At 42.3% G+C, this 24,421-nt stretch overlaps 1 protein-coding gene across 1 annotated transcript in view; it reads left to right on the top strand.

Annotated features, from left to right (window-relative positions):
- LOC138581334 (C-X-C motif chemokine 14-like) overlaps positions 1 to 24,421 on the top strand; it is a 72,342-nt gene that overhangs the window by 33,111 nt on the left and 14,810 nt on the right. The window contains exon 3 of the mRNA XM_069652590.1: positions 2,044 to 2,157. Coding sequence (XP_069508691.1) covers positions 2,044 to 2,157 — 114 coding nt within the window. The remainder of the gene's footprint in view (positions 1 to 2,043; positions 2,158 to 24,421) is intronic.

Here is a 24,421-nt window from a genome sequence, read left to right as displayed (position 1 = left end):
TTTAGGACCATGTGTTTAGAAAATGCAATTCTTTAACATATAATCGGGCATACACATAGCATCCCCTACACACACTGAAGAATTCATTTGTATGCATTAATATGTTTTAATGGAAGCCCTTCAAAATCATGATGATGAAATTGCTGTATATATAAGTGGAAACATACTTGGTCATCATTGCAAGTTTTTTTGTTATTTGGTGGGCCAAAGGAGGGTGATATCTGGCAATTGCACACTGTAGAATATAATTAAGGTTTCCAGTTTTGAGGTATTTATTTTTCTGCCATTTCTGTCTGTATTCATCCATATGTACTTTTTTGCCTTCTTTAATGTATTTATCCACATTTATTTTGTGTCATATAATTTTTTTTCTGCATTTTTTCTAATTAAAAAAAGGCATTTAATGAAACACACATGCAGCCATTTCAGAAAGAAATTCTAGCTCAATTTCTTCCATAACAACACAAGATTGCTCATGTGACTGCTGCTGCCTTAAGGTATATGTTTTCAGCAATTTGAATAAATACACCTTTGCTGCCAATCTGGAATGTGATTGGCCTTCGATGTATGAGTGACATCATAGAGAAACAGACAGAAAGAACAGTTTTTCCCCATTTTTATAATCAGATTGATTTGCGTCTGTATGTATATGTAAAAATCAGTAAAAACAGAAAACTGGAAGCCTTAGATATAATTAAGTCTCCCAGTTTTACGGTATTTATATTTCTGCCATTTCCGTCTGTATTTATCCATATTTCATTTTTGCACTTTTGTTTGTATTTATCCACATTTATTTTTGCCATATAAAAACATTATTCACAACCAGTATTTGTCTGCATTTATTCTAATAAAAGAAATTGATGTATTAAAGCACACATGCAGCCATATGGGAAAGAAATGCTAGCTCATTTTTTTCCATAACCACAAATGGTTGCTCCTGTGACTGCTGCTGCATTAAGATATATGCTGTCATCAATATGAAGAAATTGATGCTATTTTTATCCAGCTTTTACAGTCCTGAAGCTGCCATTCTGCAATGCAATTGGCCTGCGATGTATGAGTGACATCATAGAGAACCAGACAGCCAGACCTGGTTTTCCATTTTTTTCATTTTTTATAAATACATACAGACAGAACGCAGATTGATTTCCGTCTGTATTTATGTGTAAAAATCAGTATAAACTGAAAACTGGCAGCCTTAGATATAATCACCTATATTAGCTATGGAGGGTGAAAATAGATTGCTACCCGGGTTCTGATGGCACACAGCATTAATAACGCACTAGCAATATGATTGCCTGTCTTAAATATGGCATAAAATAGGCAGCATTTTTGCAATGTTTCTATGTTACCTTACTCTTTTACTAAATTATTTCTCAAGGTTGTTTTTCGTGACAATGGCCCATTTATTTGTTACAGTGTCCTTGTGCTATAGTTAGACATTGATATGTACACCTCATTCTTTAAGAAATATATACATATGTCAAAATGTAAAACATCAAAGGGTAATACCAGTGACTCATCCGCAATGTACGTTCTTTCTGTGGATCATAATTCGTATAGTCTATTAGTATATGTCTGTCATGTGAAAATGTCCTGCTTGTGGCCTACAGCTCTTTTTTCTCATGATTGCTTTGTGGCCCTGCCTATTTGACTGTTAAATATGGAGAGCCTGATTCTGAAATATTTGCAAAGGCGCAAACCATATGATGGCCATGCCCATTTCAGGTTCTCAGCTGCTACCTATATACCTGATTCACAATGCCTCAAATTGGAGCAAATCTGAAAAACCATGACATATCTAAAATCTTGGGAAATCAAATGTGCAGGTGAGCATCTCAAAGATGCCTGAGAATCACCTTCTCTGCTCTAGTTTTAGACTTTGGGGAAACATTATAAAGTAGGGAGAGCACATCAGAGGTGCTCATCTTAGAGACTGAAGCCCTGTGTGTTTGTATCTTCTGCTTGGCTCGGCCACCGGTCTTGTGAGTGGCTGATCAACCTTTCCTCATGATGTCTTTTTCTATTTCTATTTTATTTCAGAGTAACTATGCATAACATGTCCCGGTTTAGAGGACATCACTACTGCCTGCACCCCAAGCTCCACAGCACCAAAAAGTTAATCAAATGGTACACCTTGTGGAAGGAGAAACACAGGTATGTGCCGCACAGCTAGATGTATGAGTCCTGGACTCAGTTGAATGTCTACTTCATCTTAATTCTGTCACTGCCTTTGGCACTCATGCCAGGCTTGCAACATTGAATATTTGTTATGTTATTGGGACATTTGAGAGTGCTAAAGGCAGCAGAACTCAAAACTACTAAGGCCTCCTTTCTTAATTTTCTATGGAATGTTGGAAGGGGGTTAAACGCAGAGCAGACTATAAGGGAGGAGGAAGGAGAGGGAGAGATGGTGGAAAATAATGATGGGGGTCACTTAAAAAAAGAGCAAACGAAGAAGTGTATTCGAAGTGTAAAGCAGATGGACTATACCAACTCTGAGAGAAGATTGATGGATGTATTGAAACATAAACAAACAGAGAAACAGGGAGAAGGTTTAGCAAATAAGGAGGGTAAAGGGGTTCAACTGTTCGATATATTTAATCATCCAGGACATTTATTTGGAAAGCTTCCAAGGCCACACTACATTTCTCAAACATTGAGTGGGGAAAGTGTTTGGGAGGTAGACAATGGCACAGTATAGCGGCAGCGAATCATGTACCATTGTTGGGGGAGACTGAAATTCCTGCACTGTTGGTAAGTGGAAGGAAGAAGGAAACATGGTGAAGAGGAGGGGAACAAGGAATCCCTACCATTTTCCAAAGATGATGTGAGGAAAATAGTAAGGGATATACTTAAGGACAAAAACCTGGGAGCCCAGCAGGGGACAAAATCTAAGGAAGGAAATGAAGGGGAGGGGAAATGGCAGATAATAGAGGGACAAAATGGCCCAAGAGATGAAGGAATGGATGGGCTTGAGGGTAAAGGTAATCAAGAAAAGGAACAAAATGAGAATGAGAACAGACTGGGATGGGGTGGAGGGAGGGATTATTTTTCTGTAACGAAACTAAGACCACCTAAGCAGCCAGATGCACCTAGCCTGAGTTTATATTATCTATTTGACGAAGGAGGCCCCAACCCATTAAACAGGATGAGAATATTGGAGCTGTTTAATGAAATTCCAGGTCTTAGGCTGATTTCCTCAGATGACATTGAATTAATAGAATTCACACATCCATGGAGATATGATTACGTAAGATTAATAATCTACTCCCCACTGGTAAGAAACATAATAATGAAGGAAGCAGAAAGTCTCCATAAATATGGTTATGATGTCTCAATTTTCAATATTGAGAATTATATGAGGGAGGGAAAGGAGAAAGATGAATGAGAGTACACAGAGAAGAATAGAGTTAATAAAGAAGAGAGTGGAGTAAAAAATAATGCTGCTAAAGATCCAAAGTTAAGATGGCTAGTGCAGGCATTCAAATATTCAATTGATCAATTAAGATCTTTGAACCAACCTCTTTAGACCCACTGGTGTATTGAAGCTTTTAAACTGGAATTCTAGGGGGAACAAACATCTACTGGGCTACAAAAAACTATGTGAAAAAATAAAATGAAATTATGTATTGTTGTTACAGGAAACATGGTCATCCTCGAATTTGACATTGGGTGGGTATGACTCGGTTAGTATATGAGGAGATCAGGGGGCAATGGGAAGACCCAAGGGAGGCATCACCACAGCAGTAAAGATGGGGAAAGGCTTACAAAGATGTGAATATTGGAGAATAAATAATAACATTCTAGGCATGGGTCTGCAAGTGATGGGGAGCGGGAGAAGTGAGTCCATCCAATTTATCAATGTATACAGGACAACAGACGTGAACTTAGATAACGTGTTAGGAAAATTAAATCAGAAAATGGAGTAATGGTTCACATTACATGAGGGGGGGTGATGCAATCCTTGCAGGGGACCTCAATGCTAGCTGTAACTTAGATCAGGCTGACAGAATGGAGTATTTTATGATATAGTATGCCCAGTTAACTAGGGGGAGGAGAAAGATAATAGAAAGTATGCTGTTGTTAAATTGGGCTAACAACTGGGTCTGAAGCGTCTGCCGAATGAAAAACCTACTTGGCCGCAGAAGATCCTCATCAGAGATAGATTATATATTTATGACCGGTAATGTGTTCTGAAAAATAAGGAAGTATTTCATTAAAGAAGCAGCAGTAAGTGACCATGCCAACCTAGTAGTAGAATTAGAGTGTAACAGTGTCTTAGAAAACAAGGGTAGTAAGCATAAAATACAAGGCCATCTCTCATCTTAACCTTCATTCCAATTCTGTTGGCTGTTTCCATGACCACCAGTCTGGTTTCAGAGCTGCCAGAAGCACGGAAACTGCTCTCCTGAACATTCATGAAGATCTGCTCTCCAACCTTGAATCTAACATTCCCTCTGTCCTCATCCTCCTCGATCTCTCTTCTGCCTTCGACACGGTCAACCATACCATCCTGCTGAACCGTCTCTGTGAAGACCTGGGTATCACTGATTAGGCTCTGGCCTGGCTGATCTCTTTCATATCAGATCGACCATACAAGGTCCAACTTTGGTAATTCCTTTCATCTATCTTCCTCTCTACCTGTGGTGTTCCCCAGGGGTCTAACCTCTCGCCCTGGCTTTTGAACCAATACCTGGAAACTCTCGCCCACTGCATTGCCATTTTCTGCTCAAATTTCCAGTGCTACGCTGATGACACTCAACTCATTTTCAGGCTGCCCTTGGCCACCTCCTCTACCTCTCTCATCTCTGATTGCCTAACTGCCATTCAGGATTGGTGTGCCACCAATGATCTTTGTCTGAATGCCAGCAAGACGGAGATCCTCCTCGTCGGGACACCTTCACCTCCCTTTCCCCTCACTCTCTGGGCGGCCTCCCTTTGCCCTCCTCCTACTCCCACCTGTGAGGCTAAGAACCTCAGGGTCATCTTTGACTCCACCCTTTCCTTCTCCGCCCACATCTCTGAGGTCTCTCAAAAGTCAAATTTCCTACTGCACCTCCTCAGAGGTACTCTGCCTTTCCTCTCCTTCCCCCAGAAGGTCATAGTATCCCAAGCTCTGTTTCTCTCTAGCTTGGACTATTGTAACAGACTCTTTCTAAATCTACCTGCCTCTACTCTCCGCCCACTGCAACTAATCCAGAACAGGACTGCAAGACTTGTCCTTGGCCTCAAGCCCTGGGATCGTATCTCTCCAGCGCTGAAATCTCTTCATTGGCTCCCAGTGGATGCAAGGATTAAATTCAAAACCTTCTGCATTGTCCACAGGGTTTTCTGGGGCCTGGGTCCAAAATAGCTTCAGCTATCCCTCCACAAATACCTCCCCTCTCGAGCTCTTCGCTCCTCTACCTCCAACTCCCTCAAGGTCAGTCGTTTTTCAAAGAAACGAGCTGGGGGTAGATCTCTGTCTTCGACTGGGACCTCCCTCTGGAACATCCTCCCTGCCACTCTAAACCATCTCCGGTTCCAGCAGCACCTCAAGACCTTACTCTCTTCTTCTGCCTTCGCCCCCCCTCTCGCCTTGCTGATCTGTTCTCTTTTGGCACCGTGCACCTGGCCACCCTCTGTCCTCCAGCTCCAGGTACCTGCTCACCCTGCCACCCTCCCGCACTGCCTCCGGGCCACCCTTCGCACTGGGGTCTGTATCTGTAGCCATACAGCCCCCCATTTTTCTTCCTGCACTTATCAGACCTTCAGACCTACCCTGTCTGCTGTCTTAAACCTAGCACTTGCAAATTGCTGGCTGCACTACCACTATTTGTTGCCTTTATCATTTATTTATTGTTATTTATCTGTTTCTCCTCTGCTTCACACTTTCCACTTCGCCCCTTCCATGCACTTTTCCCCTCTCCCTCTCCCATGTACTTGCGTGTTCGCAATGTCACTGGGCCTAGTAAGATCGCTGTTTTGTTCTCCCCTGTTCCCCAACATGCCTTGTCACGCTCTGAAACACTTGTTATGAGCGCACTATAAATAAAATATCAATATCAATATCAATGAGGAAGACAGGGATAGAAACTTAAAGAATATAATCCTCAATAACAAAGGAAATCGCGTCAGATGGTCTAATAAGAATGTGAGTAGTTTTAACACTGTAATGTTAAAGGAATTTGAATCTAGTACATTTGGAGATAAAGTGGATAGATTTTCTGTTAGGGGACTCCCCGAATACTTAGAACCAAAGTTTGAGGAAATGACACTGCATGACATCAAAAAACAAAAAATTAAAGAAAAAGAATCGGCATGTGTTTAATATAGTAATAAGAGAACGGAAAAATGCATTGCATAGGGAAATAAAGAAAATTTGGAAATCTAATTACAAGGGGCTCGATAAAGTAGAATCAATAAGGCTCCTAAAACAGAAGTTTAAAAATTGGTTAAAATATGAGCAGGTAAGAGTGCTACATGTGGACGGAGAAAGAATGCTTGAGAGAATCCAAGGAAAAAACTCTATGGCCTTTTGGGATTTAATTAATAAATCTGACGAAAAAACAGCCTATTACTGAACAATCCTATATCGGAGGACACCTTGATACATTATGCTCAAGAACATTTTAAGTGTTTAACTTGACTACTGCATTGCTGCTCTCTGCCCCAACTTTCAGTGCTATGCGGATGACACTCAGCTCATTTTCAGGCTCCCTTCCGCCACCTCTTCTCCGTCTCTCATCTCTGACTGCCTGTCTTCTATCCAGGAGTGGTGTGCTGCCAATGATCTCTGCCTTAATGCCAGTAAGACTGGGATTCTCCACATCGCCACACCCACTCCCTCCTTTCCTGTGACTCTCTGGCTGGCCTGCCTTGGCCCTCTGCCTACTCCCACCTGCAAGGCTAAAAATCTTGCGGTTATCTTCGACTCCACACTCTCCTTCTCTCCTCACATTTTCTGACATCTCTAAGAAGTCACACTACCAGCTACACCTCCTCAGAGGTATTCTCCCTTTCCTCTCCTTCCCCCAGAAGCTCATTGTCTCTAGAGCTCTGGTTCTCTCTAGGATTAACAATTGCAACAGCCTCTTTCTAAATCTGCCTGTCTCTACTCTCCACCCCCTGCAACTCATCCAGAACAGGACTGCAAGACTTGTCCTTGGCGAGATAGGTCTGGGGTCGTATCTCTCCAGGACTGAAATCTCTGCACTGGCTCCCAGTGGCTGCAAGTATTAAGTTCAAAACCCTCTGCATCGTGCACAAGGCCTTCTGGGGCCTGGGGCCTCAATACCCTCAACTCTCTCTTCCTAAATATCTTCCTTCTCGAGCCCTTCGCTCATCTGCTTCCAACTCCTTCAGGGTCAGTCGCTTCTCCAAGCAATGAGTTGGTGGTAGATCTCTTTCTACGGCTGGGGCTTCCCTCTGGAATTGCCTCCCTGCCTCCCTGAAACTTGAGAACCATCTCCAGTTCCGGAAGCACCTCAAAACCTTCCTCTTTGCTTCTGCTTTCTCTCCTCCTCTCCCCTGCTGAATTCCTGGCTGAAACTGTACTGGTTACCTGGCCACCCTCTGATCTTGGGCCCAGGTCCCCTCCCCCACCAGTTAAATACCTGCACTGCCTCCTGGCACCCCCTGCGCTTGGGGACTGCTTTCTGTATCCATACTTGACACTTGATGTCTGCACTTTCCCTTGCACTTGCCACCAGTTGGCCCTACTTCTCTTACTGTTTTATTTATTCTACTTCCCCGTGTACTGCACTGTCCCCACTCCTTCCCACTCTGCACTTTTCCTCTTTCCCCCTCCCCTGCACTTGCATGATCTGAATGACACTTGGCCTAATAGTATTGCTGTCTCTGTCTTCCCTCTGTTCCCCCTCCCTTGCTGCATCGCGCCTTGAAAATCTTGTGTATAGGTGCGTTATAAATGCCATATCATATCATCAATATCATATCATCATATCATACACTATCAAAAAGGATTTAATACAGGGCATTAATTCACTTAAGCTGTTACCAGTGTCACAGGTCCCACTTGGGATTAAAAAGGATGCTAAAACCAAATCTCACCACTCACTGCCACAATTTAACCCAGTATTAAATGCACCTAAAAGAAATCATGTAACTTATTGGACTTTGATCTAACTCAAGCCACATTTTAGCATTGGCTCTTTAAAAATGTATTTTCTAAAGTCTCTATTTTAGTATATTTAGTGTAACTCCAGAGCTTTGAGCTGCAAGCTGATGTAGCTGTAGCTTTCATATTGTTAATTGTCATTGCAGGAGTAAGTGTGAGTTATTGTATTTGAGAATTGCGTTAGTATCCTTTACGAGAGTGATATTTGCCTTCTCCACCTGCTTCGATCATTTATTGTTACCTGTAAATCGAACACCTAGCTACTGACAATTGTATACCTGTTCCAGGCTACTATTATCAAGTGTCAAGACCAGTTTTATGAATCATGGTCTGTACAGAGAGAGCTTCAAGCTCTTTAAGTTTGGCAAGGAGCTGTATTAAGATTAATCTGCATGGTCTCAAAAGGGCTTGTGTTGGACCATATCTTTGAGTGGAGGTGAGTGGGAAGTGTTTGAATTCCTTGGTGTGGCCTGAGGGATGGCACTGTGATTGCCCCTGCCATGTGGCAGAGAGCAAGCATTGTTAAATGAGGGTCCCTCCCCAAGGCCCAACATCAACTGGCAGCATGTGTCAGCTGACCCACAGAATCCCCACATTGCCAGTGCCAGAATCAGTGTTAGACCTCATCACATAGGCCAAAGAGTATATGAATTCATTTGAAAAATATGTAACCTCAAATGAACCCAGAGGCCACATATTCTAGGATGCCTCTACTTCTGAAGTGAACCCGGGAAAATACATCATTTATTTTAGTTTTAGAGGGAAATAGCCCATACCAATATTCATTTTTTAAGGGGTTGTAGCATCTAAATACATACAAGCCAGGTTAGTTAGTTGCCTTAGAGGCATCTCGTGGCAGAAAAGAGGTTTCAATAACATTGGGCACAAAGAACAAAAAGCCTCCTCAATCATACTCACTATTCCTCAGCTGCCGTGGTAGCTCCTTTCCAACATTCACTATGAATAGAAAGTGTATTATGGAACTATTCTCTGACATCCCATTATTAGAAGACATTGCCTCAGGAGACATTGAGCAGGTAGAATTTCCCGATGATAAGGACCCAACTGTATCCTGTCTTTGGATAAGATCACGTGTCATTCTCAACGCCAGTTGGTCTGCAAGATCTTCTCTCTTTGACCTTGGGTTTAGACTAACACCTACCACTAGTGAAAGTCCTCTAACTGAGGTCTCATAACAGCCTGAAAGAGCTGGTGACGTGGGCTTTTTTCCCGCAGCTCCCTCAGGGCAAAGCGCAGCATCTATAACAAAATCCAACAATTGTTGTTGCTGTAAGAATGCGTAACTAGGATCTGACGAGTTTTGTCCCCTGACACATAAAATTGCAATTTTGAGTTGGAACACCAGAGGATACAAGCACTTACTGAATAATTCAAACTGTACCTTAACAAACTTTGATTTAGTGCTTCTTCAAGAAACCTGGTTATTGGTACCCCATCTTGGGATAATCACCATGTTCACCTGGTCCCTGCATTGAAAGGTCAGAAAGGCAGACCAATGTCTGGCCTAGCAACCATCTCTAACATCTCCACCATAACCAGCATAGCTAATTGCCCCTCTCTGAATTCTTTCATGCAATGTTCTATAATTTTGATCCAAACTTTAAAATGTGCAATTGTTTATCTTTATTGGAATCCTGTGGCAATCTCAACTTCTATCTTTCTGAAGGACCTAAATTCACTTATGGAACAGATTGCTGCTACTCCTAATATTGTGCATATCATTCTCGCTGGAGATTTGAATATTCATCTTCTTGCACCAGCTAAAGAAAGAAATTCGGAATGGGTCACTCAGTGGTCACATTTTGTAGAAACATGGGATTTAATAATGCTGAATGGTGCATTTAAAACTGACATCCCTCCTTCTCACACATGGTCAAGTAGATCACATAAAGCAACTATTGACTTTGTGTATGTAGACAGAACGTTATTTGGTAAAAGTTCCAAGTTCACTATTTTGCCCTCTACATCTAGTGATCACCTGATGCTGACGGTTGAAATTATGGTCCATGCCCAGGGTAAATTACAGTCTCGACAACAACTTCTGAGAAATTTGACCATAAATCCTCCGCAGAATAGATCACACTGATCTAACCTTGCTTTAGAAACGTTTGGTCTTGATTTAGTGAAGGACCATCATCTCCTCTTAGAGAAGTGATATGATCCACCAGAATATCATGACAAAATGCACTTATTTGCATCTCCCTTTTTAACCGATGGTAGGGTATCTAACAATACTTGTCCTACTCATGTATTCGATCAATCTGTTAGACTTAGGAAGTCCCTATTTCGCAAGCAAAAAAGGCAGATTCTGGCTCTTCCGCCGCAATATTGTGAGTCATCTTTACGCAAGTTAAAGACTGACTACAAGAATTGGATACGGGGTCACAAGGCAGAAATGTATCAAAAGGATGGTGAGCGCTGGCTCCATGTGGTCCAAAGTAAAAACACCTCTCAAATCTGGAAGTTAATTAACTCGGGCACAACATGCTCTCAGTTATCATCTCAACTTAACGGTGTACCGGAAAAAAGCTGGGTCGATTACTTTACAAACATCTTTGATCTCCCACAAAATAGCTCTGATCGATTGCCGTTTAGGCCGGTTAATCTTCCTTTCTCTCTCAATTTTGATCGAGAGGATGTGCTGTTTTACATAAACCAGGCCAGCTCTTCTGGAGCTGCTGGCCCGGATGGCCTTTCAAATTTCATTCTAAAACAGAACCCTGATTTGTGGGCAAATATCTTACATACTGTTTTTGTCTCTATCCAAACGAAACAAAGCATTCCACCATCTTGGTGCAAAGCTGTGATAGTGCCAATTTATAAAAAAGGTAATCGTACAAACCCGGCGAGCTATCGTTCGATAGCACTTCTTGATGCACCCGGGAAGAATTTCAGCCGAATTATTCTAAGAGATCTTAACATCTGGGCCTCTAGTGAAAACCGTCGAGATCCCTTTCAAACTGGCTTTGTTGCAGGCCTTGGTACTGCCATTAATATCACCACGCTTAACGCTATTAAAGCACCTTATGCGACAAGACAACAACCTCTTTACTTGGCCTTTGTAGACTTTTGAGTCACGTTCGACTCTGTGGACCGTCAATTACTTCTTAACAAATTGTTGAGCTTTCGCTGCCCACCTTCTCTCATCTCACTAATAAATCTGCTTCACACTAACACTACAATGCAGGTCAAATTGAACTTGAGTGGGCTGTTATCGGAAATTGTCCACACTAAACGCGGCCTTAAAGAAGGCTGCATTCTTGCCTCAACTCTGTTTAATTTGTTTATTTTTGACTTGGGAGTTGAATTATCAAAGATAACACACCAAAACTTGGCAACCAGGCCATCGCATGGCTTTTCTATGCAGATGACTTGGTTCTCATTTCACAAACACCAATTGGTTTACAGACTTTGCTTAACCAACTAGAATTTTTTGTTGCCAAAAACAACCTAACACTTAACCTGGAGAAAATCCAAGTTATGGAACTGGGAACAATCAATTGAAACAATCAAAACACTATGAATGGTCTTTACAAAATCAAAAACTGGTTCTAGTTAATGACTACAAATATCTTGGTGTTACGTTCAGCAATTCTCCTAATAACAACCCTCAGCAAAGTAGCATAAATGGGAAACTCTCCACTTCAATATCGCAGGGCAAGCTTCTCCAGGCAAAGTTTGGCAAATTCTCTTGTGCTCATGTTCTAACATTTTATCAACAAAAGGTAATCCCCATCATTACCCAACGGACTGAGACTTGGCTCCCACAAAAGCCATGGCATTGGAATAGAATTGAAGCCCAATTTTGGAAAACAATACTCAAACTAGCCAATTCAACACCAAATGCTCTGCCGCGGTTTGAGCTAGGCACTCTATCAATCCACATTCAAGTATCCTGGAAGAGATGTTGTCTTTTTCAAAAATGTTTATTGGGTCTAGCTGCAAACAATTTGCTTACAATACTGGCAAACTATCTATTCCGCTCTCAACATTGTTTTCCGGCAAACTGGAGAGCTATTGTTCTCTCCGATCTGACTGAAGCAAACATCTCGCTAGATCTTTTGCTCAATAATCCAACCAGAGCCAAGCTTAAACTGTATCAACTAGATTGGCACCTTAACCAACAGAAATGCTCACAATTGAGAGACTTCGACAGAGCATCCTTTGGTCATAAAACATTTTGGCAGATAGCTGACTATTTACTGAAGTGCCCGTCATTCACATTAAGAAACCAAATCCTAAAATTCCGTATGAACTTATGGCCAACTAATCAAATCTTATTGAGAAGAGGTTTAATCCAAGCTGATGCATCGCACTGTCAATTCTGTAAAATTGTTGGAATGGAAGAGACACTAAAACACATATTAATTGTGTGTATTGCCTTGGAGAAACAAAGGGAATTATCCTCCACAAGTTAACTCAAACACATTATATAACTCGTTCTGTTGATGAATTATGGTATGAATTATTTGCCACACCTAAAATTTTCCTAAGAATAGCTTCTATGCAATTCTTAAGTGCAGTATTGCCCACAGTCTGATTATCTATTTAGTTTTATTTAGTGATTTTATTCTGAGCTACTAGATGTTCATATATGCTCAAGTTTTATCTTTAATTTGTGTGTGGTTTTATGCTTGACTTGAGTTAGCTAAGCATTGTGCTGAACTGATTTTTGTTTCTCTTGACTTATTACTTTGATAATGTTTTGTTTCTATATTTTTTTCTTCCAAGTTCTCATCTGTTTCTTTGTAATGTGATGCAATGTAAATTGTAACATGATAATCGTTTTTGTTTTTTTATGTACAAATTTGTTTTCAAAGGTTCATTTAAATTAGCCAACCAAAATAAAATAAAAAAAATAAAAAATAATGAATTACTGTAATTTCCAATGTAAACTATTGGCCAGGAATCAACATTAGGGTTGTATCTCCATAATCTACCTCGACCTCCTGGCTGCTGGAGTTCTCCTCTGTTCCAGATGAAGCAGCAAATCACCGGACAGCACAAGTAATCTAATTCCCTTTCTCAGTGCTTCGATCTAAGTAACAAGGTAACACATACCTGGCTCTACCTGGCTGTCTGTATAATCCTCAGGTGCCTCTGCTCCCTGGCTGCAACTTTACCATGAAATACTTCTGTTGAATAGTCTTGGTTGTTGGCTTTCAGGTCACTCTTGCCCATCCGGTTTTGACTTTTTATACTTACCCGCTCCTCCCACATCAGAATAATATGAACCCTGTTATAGACCTCATGTCACTAATGAATATTGGCAGATTACACCTTTGAAATCAAATTGGTGTTAAGTCTAGGTTCTTCACTGGAAGGTGTTTTTCATTTCTATTTCACCGCACTGTTGGGATTGTATTGCTATTTCTGTTTAAAAAATGTTATTTCTTATGTAACTTAATTGGTTTACATAAAAGATTTTGCTGGACAGTATTACCTTTTTCAAAAACATGATGCATTCAATAAAGTGCTTCAGAAGCCCATACACTGAAGATAATTGACTTTATAAGTGTTGGATTATGTGTGGAGAAATCTGCATTTTCGGAACATGGAAATGTATGCTCTAGGAAGACACTTTATTGAGATTCAGACCATGTGCTCCATAATTCCATAAGGCACTTCATAAGAGCCTTTTGGCAATGTTTGGAGGAAATATAAGTTGTATTTGCAACATTTTCTTTATATTTTGCAACAAGTTGTTTTGAAAGTGTAGATTTTTGTGGTGGAATCTTGAAGATTAAAGGTCACTGACTAGATGCTATGGAAAATCTTTAATTACGGCCCCAAATGAATAGCTAGAATGTGTGCTTAAACCTGGAATAATAATTTATTTGGTCGGTAGGTTTTAACCTCCATTGTACCAAAGATGAACATGTTTTGGTTCTACTTAAAACATCCATTACCTTTAACTAATAATTTCCAGGCCAAAGGTTTTGACAACTTTTCAGACATCTATTTGTAAAAGGCAGGTATGTTGACCTGGGTTCATAATCAATCAGCCCAATAATGCACTTAAAATATGATTATAATTGACTGATTTCATCTGATATTATCAGTTGAAATAAAATAGCTGGGGACAACAATGTTTTTTGAACTAAACAGCCATTCCAACATACTCAAGGACTGGTATATGTATATAAATAAACCCCAGTCCTAGAATATATGGGGAAGTATTAGATGAAGGGAAAACACATTTGCTCCAGACGTTGTTTTTACCACTGATGAACCCTAATGAACTGTTATTCCTGCCAGCTTCCACAGCCTTGGTCTGGGGATGGCCACATAAATGCTGCTGTTCCACACCACATGATCCCACACCCATAACACATGAAGAAGAATGCCAATAGAGACACAGGGTGCCATCGAGGCACTGTAGCCCAGTTCAAGTGAATCAGGGGCCTCCATAACTAAAAATAAAGCATTAATAGTACAGTAAGGGACGCAGCCATACAAAATAGAGGTCCTAATGATCCATAAGGGAGTAAGCTAAAGACCCTGCCAATGGCACTAGTTTACAGACCTGGACCTTAATCCTGATGGAAGGGAGGGCAGGCACAAGTCTCTAATAAGTACCTTCACCAGAAATGACCTTCCAAGATACATACCCTAGTATCCTGACAACCTTATTCTGGGCACCCTGGGATTGAGGGGAAACAGTGCTGGGCCCTCTGAGTGGGCCACCCTAAGGCAATATGGGCATACATTTATAACATTCATGAATGCTATCAAATGACTAACAGGAAGTACAAATTATTTAGTTTATTCATCAGGTATTTATATACACAATTGTTTTGAGGTGCAACAAGACAATACAAGGGGGCCAGAGAAGACAAAAACAATAATGGTCCTACTAAGCCTTGTGACATTTGGATTGTGCAAGTGCAGTAGTGAGAAGTGTGGGGGAGAGGAAGGGTGGTGCAGTGCAGGGCAGAAGCACCTGTGGGCTAAGTGAGTTCCAGGGGAGACCAATTGAACAGAGCCAGGGGAATACAGAGAGTGCAGAGGAAGGAAGGTCCACATGCTAAGTGTGAGGTAGGGGGCTAGAAGGGCTCAAGTGGTGCAGGCACAACCAGCCAAGTGCAAGGGGATGGGGCCCAGAAGGGCAAGTGGAAGTTGGGTGGAGGGATCAGAGGAGACCAAGTGCAAGGGTAGACTGGATGAGGAGGGCCTTGTGCCCTGTATAAATCTGAAGGAACCAGGCAGCCAGTCAAGCGGCAGACATGGACATTAGCAGGTGGCAGGGAGAGGGAAGGAGGAAGGGAAAAGGAAGGTCTTGAGAAGCTTCTGGAAATTAAGGAGATTTGTCTGAAGTCTGAGAGGGGCAGGGAGGACATTCCAGAGTGAGCCACCTTCGGAGGAGAGACATCTAACCCCGACTATCTACTTTGAAAAGCATCTGATCTGCAGAGATGCAAAATTAAACAGGTAATCCTGGTGAACTTTCATAGTGGGTCAGAGAGTTTGCTGTTGGGTGTGCAAGCCTGCAACAGTGAAAAAAGAGAAAATAGACATCAACATAGTGAAGGTACACCTAATGCAGCCAATGTCATAAGACTGGGGTTGTTTCAACTTCTGTAGAGTGAACGTCTTCAAGGTTCACCCCTCTTATTTAAACCGAAGGATTGTTCTTTTCACAAGTTCTGTAATTGTTTGTACGCACATCCAGGCCCAAGGTGGCCTTGACTTCTTGGTGTTGATCCACCTCCGTGGTTGAGTTTTCGATTTCTAACTGTGACACTCTGAAAACGTCTTTCTGCTTTCGGAATCCAGCTCTGATGAAGCGCGTTGTGGAACCATCCATAGTCCTTACATTTCCTATGTATATATGTTGGTGCATCACCACAATCTATTCACTACATAGCCAGCCTTAAAGAATACTTTGTCTACTTGTGTGGCTGTGACTGTACACTTGTAAAATGACATTGATAACTTCTTCATTATTTCTGTAGCATGAACATCTTCATTTTGAGCCTGAAATGTTGCTCATCTTTCACACCTCCTCCTTTGCTTCTATAGAGTGCTTGTGTTAACTTGTCTCTGCATCTCTTCTAAGTGTGTGAATTCTGTTCTTCATGACTTCACCAGTCTTCCATTTTGCTCAGTTTTTCCACCTCTTCCGAGATTTCATTCAAATGGCCATCATATTGTTGTGTATGCATGTATGGCTTTCTCAATGGGAATCTTAATTCCAGGATTCTCTTTGGTACAGGTATTCTCACTGGTACTGTACGTGTCTCACCTGCTGGCTCCCAACATATAGGCAACATGGGGGAGGAGCTTTGGATGGGGATACCTGGCTCCATCTCTACACCCCCCCCCCCCTGGCTGATTCATCAACCACTCTCTCATCAGTCTTCACATCTAGACATCCTTGTCTGAAGAAATGCTTCTTTGGGGCCCAAATCTTTATGACTCCCTTCAGGCATCCTGCTGATTTCACTTGTTCATCCTTACTCCAAGACATAAGCATGCATTTTACACTGGGACTGCAGAAAATCAATTTCCGTACGTACTTCTTGTGGTTCTTCGGGTACAGGTACTTCGTTCCCTCAGGTGCATGGATGGTGGCCTTTAAGTAGTCTTTGATATCTTCATCTGTCAGCTCTTTGGTCTTCCATCCTGATTCAACATCAATCATGATCTTCATTCCCACAGCTTTCTTGGCAGTCTTCTAGCATTGTGAGATTATTATCCTGATCACGCAAAATCCAAGCTTCAGCATCACTATCAGGGCTCCACGAAAATAGTGAACCGAAATCAACTGTCATCAGTGATGTCTTCTACTTGGTCTATCATTTGGACGTGTAAATTCGTCAGCATTACTATGGCCTCTGTCAAGGTGACATTCTTGTTGTCATGAGCAGGTATGAACGTGCAACATGATTCTCCAATTCTGGCGCAAACACCTCCATCTATGGGTGTGACCATGTCCAGGACATACCTATTCTGACGAGTCATCAGTCATATGGCTCTCAACTCCTCCTTGATCACATTGAATTCCTTGATAGTCGTGTTGATTGTCTGCAGCAATTCCCACCTGGTTATTTGTAACCACTTAGTATTTGCATCTGTCTGCATCCTGGGCATGAAGATTATTGTGAATATCGATGAAGTCCTACTCAACTGTCTGTGTTCATATGGAATAGAATCAAAGGCTTCTATTGACTTGGCTGAGAAATAGTTCTTTCTCTTCATTCGATTCAGGAGCTCAACAGATCTCTTCTTCCTCAGGTGAGTGTCTGCTTTTGGAAACTCGCCAATGTTCAGGTCACTTTTAGGAATCACCAATGCTGGAACATGAACATTCACTTTAGAACACAGTGCTCCCCAATCCTTGTGCAGCTTCATATAAGCTTTGGATCAATAAGCCCAGTAGTGATCCATTATCACTGCTGTTCCAATGTTCATTCCTGGCACATCAAAGACTTGAGCACAGTTCTGATTTTCTCCACGTTTTCTTGTGCCATTATTTCTAAAGCACAGCTTTGCATTTTCCTAAGGCACTATCTGCAGAGGCCCTCCTTTATCTTTGACCCATGTCAGTAGTTTAGCAAGTCTCGGCCATAAAGGTTTGCATCCTTTTTCCACAATGTCAATGGTTGGTTTGTAGTGGCCCATCACTAACCACGCTCTGCAGATAACCAGTCCTTCTTCCCATCCATCTGGAGAAAGTACTGACCCCCAAATCTGCATCTGGCTTCTGTTCTTCCATCTTTGAACGTCTTCTGCTGATTTTCTTGGGCTCTCAAGTCTTCTGTTTACTTTCCATCTAATTCCAGCCTTCACTACAGGCTGTTCATATCTTATGACATGATTCTTAGTGTGGGTTCTTGCTATTGTCTTTGTGTCTTGCACATAGTCATCTTCATGTGGATCTGCCCATTCAGTTGCCCATTTTAAATAAGCTGTTCGGCTCATGAATTGACCTTGTGTTTGGCAGAGTGCAATATGAAATAGGCAATGTGCTCTGTGAACATCTATTTCAATGGCTATGAATATCATAGACTTCCCCATACTATAAGGCATGAGTGCACATTCATAGCATTCTCCTTTGAGTTTATTTTTCCTTCCTCTTTCATGTGCTGATACCACATGTTGTTTCCCAAATGTGCTGTACTGTCCAGATAATCATTCAAGTAATAATCATCTTCCCTTGTACTACTCTTATGTCTTCTTCTTGCCTCATGAGCTGCTATAATCATCGCATGAAGTATGTCTGCATCGCTCCTTCTTATTTGGGGAATCATAGAGACATTTGTCAATGCAATCAGTGTCATTACATGTTGTACTGGTGTAGGGTAAGTCACAAAATATCTTTTCCTTTGCCTTTCCCTAAGAATCTGTATCTGGTGCTCAGCAAACCTTTCTAAAAGATGCTTTCCTGAATATGGATGTCTAGTGACAATTGCCACAGAACCAGGCACCTCCACATAAGCTACTGGAGTAGGAACAATCACATAAGGCCTTGGTGGTCTTACACTTGCCACTTCTGTACCCTCCTGTTGCATAGGAAGATACACAAGAACTACTGCCTTATTTGGATCTGCATAATAGACAGCACGTACTGTGAGAGAAAGTAGAATTATAATGAACATAATGAGTGTAGATAATGTACCAATACATCCACCCGATACAAGAATAGCCTCTTGCACGTCGTGGTGGTCTTTCATTGTTTGCCACAATATTGTTGCTATCAATGTTAGCCATTTTCTGCTTTTACTTTAAGGAAGGAAAAACCAAACTTTAATTGGGCAATCTCATAAAATATTCTGGCAATAGCTGGTTCTTCTCCAAGAGCTCCAAAATCAACTGGCTGATTGCAGGACAGTTGATAGGGTTCTTGATAAATACAAAAGAATTGTCTTTTGCCAAACCAAATAAGGATGTGCTTCTAGTAGACAATAAAAGACCAAAACTAACAGATTATAGATGTCCTCACTCGATAAGCCCATCAGGATGCTCACTGTGGTGTCTCAGACAATAGACAAACTTGCTCAATTATATCACGTAGCAATTGTTTGATTGACGATTGATTCCTAGGATCTCTCAGAAATGTACGAGTGTCGGTTTGTCATCCAACAAGGTGTGGGCGTTCTTCAATCAAGAAATAAAAGACCATTCCAACTAGTCTATTAGCATGAATGATCCGATGAACGTTGCCATTAGGCACCACCATAGGCACCTCCAAAGAGAAATTCATTGAGAAAGGAATCAGGGAACTGTTCCCTCTTCCAAATGTAAAAGATGTCTTCTAGGTCTGGCATTTCTTTTTCTTTCACTCCTTGTTTAGCAGCTACAAAGAGTGTCTCAAATGAACCACAGTCCAATGAACTCTTCATCTTCCTACTGGACTGTGGCTGTGTCCTTCTTCCTCATCATCGATCTAGTCTGCACGTGCTGAACTACTTCTCCTTGCTTCTGAATGGGGTGGGGGTGTGGTGGTCCCGCCGCTGTAGATCTTCACGTCTCCCAAGAATATCCAAGTGCTTCTTCCTTGCACCTTGACTGCGTATGGAGTAAAATCCTCCATGATGAAAGGGCCATTAAACCTGGGTTGATGCCATTTGCAGACGAAATTATGGATCAGCACCTGATCTTCGGGAAAACATTTTGGCAGTAGAAGTTTATTTGATCTGGTTGCTGTATGGTCTTCATCTGTGTTCTGAGATCGACACCCCAATCCCTTGACTTTTTCTGAAATGACAGAGATACCTGTAGTCATACATGTTAAGTAGGCAGGTAGCTTATCTCCTAACAATTCTGCAGTTGGCTGGGCATCACTTCTAGTCCTCGATGGAGGAGTGAGAGGCATTCTCATTCAGCTCCCCGTTACTAGTTCATGGGGTGTAAGATGATGGTCAGAGCCTGGCTGATTCCTCAACGCATACAGTGCAAGAGGCAGGTAATGCAGCTATCCTTTTTTCAATGTTAACTTAAGTTTAGCTATCCTTTCTTTAAGCAGGCCATTGAGTCTACCACATATCCTGTTGGTTTGCGGGTGATAAGCCAAAGAAAACTTATGTTTTATACTGAGCAATAAGCTAATCTGCTCGAAAACTTCATTCACAAAATGGAGGCCATTATCTGATCTTAATACCTCACATATTCCCCATCTCGGAAATACTTCTCGAACTAGGAACTTCACAGTGCAAGTGGCATCTGGATGTGCGCATGGGCTAGCTTCAACCCACCTTGAGAAGCGGCACCCTGCCACTATCATATATCTGTAGCCATTACAGACCTGCAGCATATCAACATAATCAATATGTTAATGCTGAAAAGGGATAACATCTCTGACTGTTCCCAGCGTGTACAAAGTAGTACATTTTTGACAGACGATGCAATTTACTACATAAAATGCTGTGTGTTCTGACAAATTTGGTACAAACCATTCCTCTGCAATAGTTTCTGCAAGGCTTTCCCTAGTGACATGCGCAGGGTAGTCTAGCTGTTCCAACGCCACCCTTAAAAAGGCTACAGGTGTCACCGGTTTACCAGTGCTTTCCTGTCTCCACAATGCCTCAGAAGTGGATAAAGAACACCTCCTCCGTGTCCACAGATCCTTCTCATCTTGTGGTGCTTCACCTTGAACTTCCATTAGTTATGTCTTCAACAAGTTATTAAAACTTTCATTTATAATCATCATAACCACCATTCTTTCATTCACATCAGACGTATCAAAGCTCATAATATCCTCTGAATATGAAACTCATTTTTCCTCTTCGTCTGTTGCTTAGTTTCTGCGTGAAATAAAGTCTGCTCTCTTAGTATGCACTGCGCACTTAATGATCACGATGGCTACTGGGAGCTGTAGTGCTTTAATAAGTCTGTCCAGAAAGGCGGCATGCTGGAGTGCCATCAGCTCAAAGGTAGCCCCTCCTTTTCCAATGTGTTAGCCCTGTGTGCACTGTTGACGTAACATAGGCAGAGTCACTGTACACGGTTACTTTCTGGTCTGCATTTTTCTCGCGCGCCACAATCAGTGCCACTTATTCTGCAGCCTGTGCTGAAAAGTGAGATGGTAGTCATGCACTTATCATATTCCCCATTAGCTATGTGCCTTATCATAGCAGCTCCTGAATATCTTTGTCCATAAGTTTGATCGATTTTCGAAGGAACATCAATAAAGAGAATCTCCCCAGATGCCAGAGCATTTTCTTTCACCCTTGGAATCTCATCATAGAACTCCTCATAGCCAGAGGAATCATGTTCCTGTGTTGTCTGCCAGTGGTTTGGCTAAAAAAGAGGCAGGATTCACCATCTTATATCTGACTATTTTAAACGCCGGATTCAATATGACCACCTCATAAGCAGAAGCTCTTTGAAACGTCAGCGTACCCGTAGGTTTTTCCAAAACAGCAAATAATGCATGCTCAACAAACATTGTCATGGAACACCCCATTACTATGCTGGCAGACTTCTCAATAGCGAACAGGGCGGCTGCCAAAGATTGTTCGCAAGGGAAATGACCCCTCATTACTGGGTCAAAAATCCCACTGTAATACGCTAAAGGCTTGTACCCCAACGTAGTTCTCTGCATGAGTACTGCCGTCATAACTATTCCATTTGTGTGCGAGAATAAAAAGAATTCCTCAGAATAATTTGGAATCCCTAAAACTGGAGCTGTGCAAATTGACTTTTTCAACTCATCAAACCCTTCATCCATTTCCTCAGTCCATACAACATTTTCTTGACTTGCTTGAGCCCTTTTCAGGGCCTGCAACAATGTCTTTGTGTATGAACTATAATCAAATACCCATGTCCTTACATAATTGCATATTCCCAAAAATGTCTGCATATGCTTTATTGTATGCAGTTTTGCTGTTTTCAAAATGGCCTCAGCCCTTTCAGGTGTAACTTTCTTTCCTTCATGTGAAATTAACTGACCTATGTATAACACATCTTCTTGGCAATACTGCAATTTTTATTTGTCCACCTTATATCCCTTCTTGGCTAAAATAATTATTAGGAGAACTGAGTCGCGTCTGCACTCTTCTTCTGATATGCTGCAGACCAAAATATCATCCATGTATTGCAACACCACAACACTTGGCAAATCGATATTGCTTATGTCCATCTGTAGGACTCTATTGAAAATCAATGGAGACTCACCGTACCCCTGGAGTAATCTTGTGCTTTTTTACTTAGTCTGTCTGAACGTGAATGACATCAGATCTTGAGAATCTTTATGCAATGGGATTGAGAAAAATGTATTTTTCAAGTCAATCACAGGGAAATATCATGCCTCAACAGGGATACTACATACGATTGTTGCTGGATTAGGAACTAGAGTTAACTCGGCCTCTAGAATCTGGTTAATTGGGCAAATGTCTTGAATTAAATGCCACAACCCCGCTTCTATTCTTTTCACAGGATACACAGCCATATTACACGGTGACTCTAATGTCACTAATATGCCTTGATCCATCATGGCGGATATCGTCTTAAAATTACCCTTCTCTGCCTCTCGAGACATAGGATACTGTTGTGCCGAGGAAAAATTGCTCCTGGCTTCAGTTTAATATTAACTTCTCCAACCCCCTTTAATAGGCCTACATGATAGGGGCCCATAGTCCATAAAGAAACTGGCACTTTCGCCATGTCTTCATCGAAAAATGCAGGATGCTGTCTCACTATCATCATTCTTTGTGGAATTTCACGTTTTTCTGATCAAACCCAATATGTGATGCTCATCTTGAACACCACTTAATTATCAGGTGGGACATCTTTGAACATGTCCTCATCAGTGATGTCAGTTAATCTGTTACCTTATTCAATAGCAGATACTATGCTCCATGATCTGCCATTGTCATCAAATCCTATGAGCATAGCCAAAACCCCTCGTACTATAGCTGCTTGCAGCTCGTAGGGAACAATCTGTCCCCCCGCTTCCTCCATGGGAATCTCTGGCCTAAAGAGAAACTCGTCAGGTATTTTCATAGGGCCTCATTACGAGAATGGAGGTAATGAAAAAAGGAAGGCGGAATGGTAATAGCGGCATCGTTAACGGGTCTGGTCCATTCCGACCCAACAACCCGCCAACCCGCCAATACCGGCACCGCCCGTTCCGTGCGCCCTCATACCGGCATGTGCGCATACACACGCCCCTTCGGGGAGCAAATACCGGCATGCCTGTAATAGGAGGACATCACAACCCACGCGGACATGCAAATATCAGCATCCCGAAGGCGGTTATCAGGGGCTGCATGATGGTGGCCATATAGGTATCGCAGACCAACCGGAAACAGCAATCTGCAATCAAGCCAACTGCCACAGGTGCACACAATCACCACAGGTGGACCCAATGTAGTCTGGCCCAGTATAAAAGGAGTACACCAACACACCACACCCCTTCCTACACCAAAATGCTACCACTAGCTGTTGCAATCATGGCACTGGAGTACATGCCAATACTGCTACAACTACAGCAACAACAGCAACTACAACAACAACAACAGCAGCAACAACAGGCAGCACAGAGGAGACGCAGGATGAGAAGGAGGGTGACACAGGCCCAGCAATTACCACCAGTGCACCCAGTAGTCCCTCGTAGGCAGCCGCCAATCCCTCGCATCAGACCCAGTCCATTCAATCTAACCCCTGAGCAGATCCACACCCTGTACCAGTTGGACTGGGACACCATCACCACCATAGTGGGCATGAAGGGCAACGACATTGCCAGCCTCATGGAAATACTAAAGGTGGTGTCTGTGCTCCACTTCCTGGCCACAGGCACCTACCAGCACACAGTGGGCCAGCTGCATGGCGTTTCACAACCACTAACTTCATGCATGCTGACCCAAGTGCTGGATGCCCTCCTGAAGCATGCTAGCACACACATATCCTACCATGGACTGCCCAGGAGATAGCCAACACCAAAGTAGGCTTCCATGCACTAGCAGGCATGCCCAATTGTGTTGGTGCCCCGGACTGCACCCATGTCGAATTGGTTGTCCCCCATGCCGTAGAGGCGGTGTACAGCAATCGCAAGCAATGCCATTCCATCAATGTGCAGATGGTATGTGACTCCAGCAAGATCATCACATATTGCTGCGCCCGATTTTCTGGATCAACACATGATGCCATGGTGCAGCGGAACACCACGCTACCCTGTCACATGGAGCGACATTCTGGACCACGTGCCTGGCTGCTTGGTGAGTTGCCTGACTGGCCCAGTGCATTGGGGTAGGGATGTGTTGTGATGCATACCCCACCTGGGTGGGAATGGACGGTGAGTGGAGAATGCACGCAGAACTAATGACACCTGAACGG

Source organism: Ambystoma mexicanum, chromosome 3p (genome assembly GCF_040938575.1).
Source record: "Ambystoma mexicanum isolate Mex_15411 chromosome 3p, UKY_AmexF1_1, whole genome shotgun sequence".
In the NCBI taxonomy this organism is placed as follows: domain Eukaryota; kingdom Metazoa; phylum Chordata; class Amphibia; order Caudata; family Ambystomatidae; genus Ambystoma; species Ambystoma mexicanum.
The sequence above is the reverse complement of the archived record's forward strand: the minus strand, read 5'-3'. Positions and strand labels throughout refer to the sequence as shown.